This window comes from Mandrillus leucophaeus, unplaced genomic scaffold (assembly GCF_000951045.1).
Source record: "Mandrillus leucophaeus isolate KB7577 unplaced genomic scaffold, Mleu.le_1.0 Scaffold11, whole genome shotgun sequence".
Taxonomy (NCBI): domain Eukaryota; kingdom Metazoa; phylum Chordata; class Mammalia; order Primates; family Cercopithecidae; genus Mandrillus; species Mandrillus leucophaeus.
Window position 1 is genome coordinate 953390 of NW_012099209.1, and position 6789 is coordinate 960178.

At 51.9% G+C, this 6789-nt stretch overlaps 1 protein-coding gene across 1 annotated transcript in view; it reads left to right on the forward strand.

Annotated features, from left to right (window-relative positions):
* The window catches only part of MYO9B (myosin IXB), a 144931-nt gene that overhangs the window by 90625 nt on the left and 47517 nt on the right, over positions 1-6789 (forward strand). The window contains exons 10-12 of the mRNA XM_011991046.1: positions 3335-3476; positions 3754-3958; positions 6629-6707. Coding sequence (XP_011846436.1) covers positions 3335-3476; positions 3754-3958; positions 6629-6707 — 426 coding nt within the window. The remainder of the gene's footprint in view (positions 1-3334; positions 3477-3753; positions 3959-6628; positions 6708-6789) is intronic.

A 6789-nucleotide genomic window follows, 5' to 3' on the forward strand; every position in this document is an offset into this window, starting at 1 on the left:
ACCTGAGGTCAGGAGTTGGGAGACCAGCCTGGCCAACATGGTGAAACCTCGTCTCTACTGAAAATACAAAAATTAGCCAGGCATGGTGGCGGATACCTGTAATCCCAGCTACTCGGGAGGCTGAGACAGGAGAATCACTTGAACCTGGGAGGCGGAGGTTGCAGTGAGCGGAGATCGCGCCACTGCACTCCAGCCTGGGTGACAGACCAAGACTCTGTCCCAAAAAAAAAAGATTCCATCTCTACAAAAAAATTTTTAACCAGCCTGGCCAACATGGCAAAACCCCATCTCTACTAAAACTACAAAAATTAGCCAGGCATAGTGGCGGGTGCCTATAATTCCAGCTACTTGGGAGGCTGAGGCAGGAGAATCGTTTGAACCCAGGAGGTGGAGTTCTTAAAACCACAGGAATCTATTATCTTACGATTCTGGAAGCTGGAAGTCTAAAGTCAAAGTGTCAGCAGAGCTGTGCTGCCTCCAGAGGCTCCAAGGGAGGACCCTTCCTTGCCTCTTCCAGCTTCTGGGGGTCCAGGCTTTCCTTGGCTTTTGGCCACATCACTCCAGTCCCTATCTCCCTCTTCACATGGACTTCTTCCCTCTGTGTCTCCATCTCTCATCTCTCAGTCCTGCCTCCTCCTCTTTTTTTTTTTTTTTTTTTTTGAGACAGGCTCTTGCTCTGTTACTCAGGCTGGAGTGCAGTGGCACAGCCTTGGTTCACTGCAGCCTCGACCTCTCAGGCTCCCATCCTCCTGCCTCAGTCTCTCAAGTGCCTGAGACTATAGGCATGCACCACCACACCCAGCTATGTTTTATTTTATTTTATTTTATTTTATTTTATATTTTTTGAGACAGAGTCTCTGTCACCCAGGCTGGAGGGTAGTGGCACCATCTTGGCTCAAGTTAATTGGCGTCATCTCAGCTCAGTATAACCCCTACCTCCCAGGATCAAGCGATTCTCGTGTCTCAGCCTCCTGAGTCGCTGAGATTACAGGTGCCTTGCCACCATGCCCAGCTAATTTTTGTATTTTTAGTAGAGATGGGGTTTTTTCACCATGTTGGCCAGGCTGGTTAAAAATTTTTTTGGTAGAGATGGAATCTCCCTATGTTGCCCGGCTAGTCTTGAACTCCTGGGCTCAAGCGATCCTCTCACCTTGACCTCCCAAAGTGCTGGCACCACAGGTGTGAGCCACTACACCTGACCCTGTCTCCTCTTTTTAGAAGGACACTATCCATGTGAAACTAGGTCCCACGCTGATGACCTCATCTTAACTAATTACACCTGCAAAGACCCTATTTTCCAAATAAGGTCACATTCAAAAGTCGGTGGAGGGGGTTAAGATATGGACATACTGTTTTATCAGCAACTCTATCAGACCCATCCCTTGCCAGTGACATCTCTAAGGGACTGGCCAGAGTCTCAAATGAATCAGGCACATCCCCTGCCTCAAACCTAGTCCCTGTCCAGGACAGGGGGACAGACACATCCCTTTGAGGCTGGGGTCCAGGTAGAGAATGTTCAGATAAGAGAAGAGCATTTGGGCCAGATGCAGTGGCTCCCACCTTTAATTCCAACACTTCAGGAGGCCAAGGTGGAGGATCACTTGAGACCAGGAGTTAAAGACTAGACTGGGCACCATAGTGAGACCCCATCTCTACAAAAAAATAATAAATTAACTAGCTGGGCACAGTGGCATGCACCTATAGTCTCAGCTACTCAGGAGGCTGAGGCAGGAGGATCACTTGAGCCCAGAGAGTCAAGACTACAGTGAGTTGTGATTGCACCGTTGCATTCTAGCCTGGGCAACAGAGCAAGACCCCAACTCTAAAAATTTAAAAAAAAAAAAAAGAAAAGTAGAGACGGCAGTAGGAGGAGCTACATCATCACAACCAGGAAACTCCCAGGGCCAGATCAGGGGAAGCCCGTGAGGCAGGGCCTAGCCCAGCAGGCTCAGGTCTCTTTATTTAAAATCTTGCTATTTTTGCTCATCATGGAATTTTTTGTTTCTTTTTGCACATTGATTTAGATTTTCTGAAACAGTGTGCTAAAATATTACCTATCTCAATGACTGAGGGTTTTGGGGGACACTCAAGGCAGATGCCTCACACTCCATACCGTGTTTACGGTTCTGGAAATGATACTTTTCGTAGCTACAGACTCTCCCATCCTTGGCCCCGTTAACACGGAGCCCCCGATGAAAATACAGGCATTCCGCTGCCTGTGTTTTCAAAAGTAGGGCCAGGCTCAGGCAGCGTTTGCCAAACCAACAACATCATTTCCCTCCTGGGAAGTAGAAGCAGTCAGGTACAAGGAGTCCCTTATTCTGCCCCCACAACCTCCCCCTCCCCGGAGCACAACAGAGCCCTGCTTCATCCTCCTCTCCCAGCCTCTCCTTCCAACTGTGGTGCAGGAGAAGGACCCCCTGTCCAACGTATGGCATTCAGGTACAAATGGCTCCAAGACCAGAAGTCACCCGGGCCCGGGATTATTCTTAGGAGCTGCCTACGATGGGTAACAGATCCAGACCTCCCACGGGACAGACTTTGCAGATGCCACCAAGCCTGGTCAGCGACCTCTCTCCAAGCCCCCTAGAAAACAGCCATGTGGGGACAAAGAGAGTGAGCCACCCAGACTCAGGCACTGAGCTACTCAATGTTAATTCTGCAGCCCTGGCTGGGCACGGTGGCTCACGCCTGTAATCCTAGTCCTTTGGGAGGCTGAGGCAGGAGGATCGCTTGAGGCCAGGAGTTCAAGACCAGCCTGGGTAACATAGCAAGACCCCGTCTCTTAAAAAAAGAAAAACATTGTACTATAGTCCCAGCTACTCAGGAAGCTGAGGCAGGAAGATCCCTCAAGCCCAGGAAGTCAAGGCCACAGTGAGCTGTGATCGTACCACTACACTCCAGCCTGGGCAACAGAGTGAGACCCTGTCTCCAAAGGAAAAAATATGTTTTTGTTTTAAAAATCCTGAAGCCTTGAGAGCATCACTTCACCCTCAGCCTCCTTGTACCAGGCTGCGGCTGTGCCTGCTGACGCAGAGAGCAGAGTCACAGCCCTCCGCCAGCGTGTTCAGCATGAGGCAGGCAGGCGCACGCAGATAGCAGCGTCCCAGCCCTCCGCCGGCATGTTTGGCATGAGGCAGGCAGGCTCACTGTCATTCCTTCTTTTCTTCGCTCCTTCACCCACCCCTCTGCTCACAGAGCCCTGTGCCAATTCACTGCTCTGCCCACCCCATGCACCCACCCACCTTGCCCACCAGGGGTCTGCAAGGTAAAATACACAGCAGGTAAATCAGCCGCTGTTCATGCCTGCAAAGGTTCCATGTTCTGTTCCCAGCTTCCCCCACGCCACGAGCCAGACCCTGCTGGCCAAGTTCAAACAGCAGCATGAGGACAATAAGTACTTCCTGGGCACCCCGGTCATGGAGCCAGCCTTCATCATCCAGCACTTCGCAGGGAAGGTGAAATATCAGATCAAGGTAGGTGTCTGCCCATCACCGTTGGCGGAAGCCTGAGGGAAGCCATAGTCAGCCCAGAATTCCACGTGGGAGGATCCTCCTGTGGCCAAGGTTCTAGGGTGCTCAGAACCCACCGCGAATCCCCAGCTCCAATGCCCAAGACTCCATAGCTCAAGAACTGCCATTTGCGCTTAGGATGGACCCCACCCCACCACCAGCCCTTCCTGCGCCAGCCCCGGGTCTTTGGTAGGCACTGGTGACTATCCCTGAGTGACCGCCCACATCCATCCCCCACCAGGACTTCCGGGAGAAGAACATGGACTACATGCGGCCAGACATCGTGGCCCTGCTGCGGGGCAGTGACAGCTCCTACGTGCGGGAGCTCATTGGCATGGACCCTGTGGCCGTGTTCCGCTGGGCCGTGCTCCGGGCCGCTATCCGGGCCATGGCCGTGCTTCGGGAGGCCGGACGCCTGCGGGCCGAGAGGGCCGAAAAGGCTGCAGGTGGGAGCTGGGGCGTGAGCCCACACAAGCGTCACTGTCGAGAGGGGGGCACATCCTGAGTTCGTCTTAAAGTGAACAGTTCATTGGCATTTAGTACATGCATTATGTTGTGCAAACGCCACCTGTCTACCTGCAGTGTTCCCATCACCCTGAACAGAAACTCGACCTGCGAGTGTAATTTAACCTCAGGGCATGCTCTCAGCAGCTCCATCCGGCCTCTCCTTTGCTAATGATGCCTCCTGATCCGCTGGCCCTGGGAGTTTGCTGATTGTGATAATGTAACTCTTCCTAGTGCCCTCCCTCTTCTTTCTCTCTCTCTCTCTCTCTCTCTCTCTCTCGCTCTCACTCTTTTTTTGTTTTTTAAGAGACAGGGTCTCTCTCTCTTGCCTAGGCACTAGTGTAATGACGCAATCTTGGCTCAGTGCAACCTCCGCCTCTCTGGTTCAAGTGATTCTCCTGCTTCAGCCTTCCAAGTAGCTGGGACTACAGGCGACCGCACCAGGCTAATTTTTGTGTTTTTAGTAGAGATGGGCTTTCGCCATGTTGGCAAGCCTGGTCTCGAACTCCTGACCTCAAGTGATGCGCCTGCCTCTGATTCATGAAGTGCTGGGATTACAGGTGTGAGCCACCGCGCCCAGCCTCAGCCTCTTCTCTTATCTGGACATTCTCTACCGGGAACCCAGCCTCAAAGGGACATTTCTGTTCCCCTGTCCTAGACAGAGATGGTTTGAAGCAGGAGGTGTGCCTGATCCACTGAAGACTTGGGTCAGCCCTATAGAGTTGCTGATAGAAGGACGGCAGAAAGCTATGTCCTCATTTTTCCCAAAGCAACCTGAGGCCTGCATGGTTGAGTGGCTCACCCGGGTCTAAGGGCTCCGACTTTCCGTCCTCAGCTTCAGTTTCAGTTATCAGCTGTGGCTTCTGTCTCCGGAAGGGGCTTGATGAAAAGGAGGAAGGATAAAGCTTTCATGAGAAATAGGAAATAGACAGTGCTCTGTTTTGGGGATCCAAAACTTCACAGTTAACCAGACTTTGCCCACATTTGAGTGATGAGCTGCTTTGTGTGTGTGTGTGTGTGTGTGTGTGGAGACGGAGTCTCACTCTGTTGCCCAGGCTGGAGTGCAGTGGCGCAATCTTGGCTCACTGCAAGCTCCGCCTCCCGGGTTCATGCCGTTCTCCTGCCTCAGCCTCCAGAGTAGCTGGGACTACAGGCGCCTGCCACCACACCCGGCTAATTTTTTTAATTTTTAGTAGAGAAGGGGTTTCACTGTTTTAGCCAGGATGGTCTTGATCTCCTGACCTCGTGATCTGCCCGCCTCAGCCTCCCAAAGTGCTGGGATTTCAGGCGTGAGCCTGGCCGATGAGCTGCTTTTTAAGATCGGTCTACTAGACACAGTGGCTCACGCTTGAAATCCCAGCACTTCGGGAGGCTGATGCAGACGATTGCTTGAAGTCAGGAGTTCAAGACCAGCCTGACCAACATGGTGAAACCCCATCTGTACTAAAAATGCAAATATTAGCCAGGCATGGTAGTGCATGCCTGTGGTCCCAGCTACCACAAGGAGGCTGAGGTAGGAGAATCGCTTGAACCCAGGAGGCGGAGGTTGTAGTGAGCCAAGATCATGCCAGTGCACTCCAGCCTGGATGACAGAGCAAGACTCCGTCTCAAAAAATAAATAAATAGGCTGGACGCGGTGGCTCACACTGTAATCCCAGCACTTTTGCGAGGTGGGTAGACCACTAGGTCAGACGGTTGAGACCAGCCTGGCCAACATAGTGAAACCCGTCTCTACTAAAAATACAAAAAATTAGCCAGGCGTGATGACAGGCGCCTGTAATCCCAGCTATTCAGGAGGCTGAGGCAGGAGAATCACTTAAACCTGGGAGGCGGAGGTCACAGTGAGCCGAGACCGTGCCACTGCACTCCAGCTCAGGCGACAGTGCAAGACTCTGTCTCAAAAAGTAAGTAAATAAATAAATAAATGAATAATAAGATGGGTCGAAGTGTCAGGGTACAATGGTACACACTGGTAGTCTTAGCACTTTAGGAGGCCAAGGCAGCTCACTTGAGGCCAGCTATTTGAGACCAGCCTGGGCCACATAGTGAGACCCCATCTCTCCAGAAAAGTTGAAACTTCGTCATGTGTGTCAGCATGTGCCTCTAGCGCCAGCTACTTGGGAGGCTGAGGCAGGAGGATTGCTTGAGCCCAGGAGTTGGAGGTTACATGAGCTATGATCGCACCACTGCACTCGGCCTAGGCAATGCAGCAAGACCCTGTCGGTAAACAATTAAAAAAAAAAAAATGTGGGGGGGTGTCGCAGAGGCTCATGCCTATAATCCCAGGATTTTGGGAGGCCAAGGTGGGCAGATCACCTGAGGTCAGGAGTTCAAGACCAGCCTGGCCAACATGGTGAAACCCTGTCTCTACTGGAAATACAAAAATTAGCTGGGCACAGTGGCCTGTAGTCCTAGCTACTCAGGAGGCGGAGACAGGAGAATCACTTGAACTCAGGAGCCAGAAGTTGCAGTGGGCCAAGATCACGCCACTGTGCTCCAGACTGGGTAACAGAGCAAGACTCCATCTCAGATAAATAAATAAAATGGGTTAAAATAATTGCAGCCTCCACAGGAGGCCATCCCAACCACCGTCCACTCTGTGTCTCCAGCAGGTATGAGCAGCCCTGGTGCCCAAAGTCACCCGGAAGAGCTGCCAAGAGGAGCCAGCACCCCTTCAGAAAAACTTTACCGGTGAGCAAGACCCTGATTTGCCCACACTGAGATCATTAGGTGGCAGCAGCATTGTTTCAAACAACTTAGGGAATGCTACATT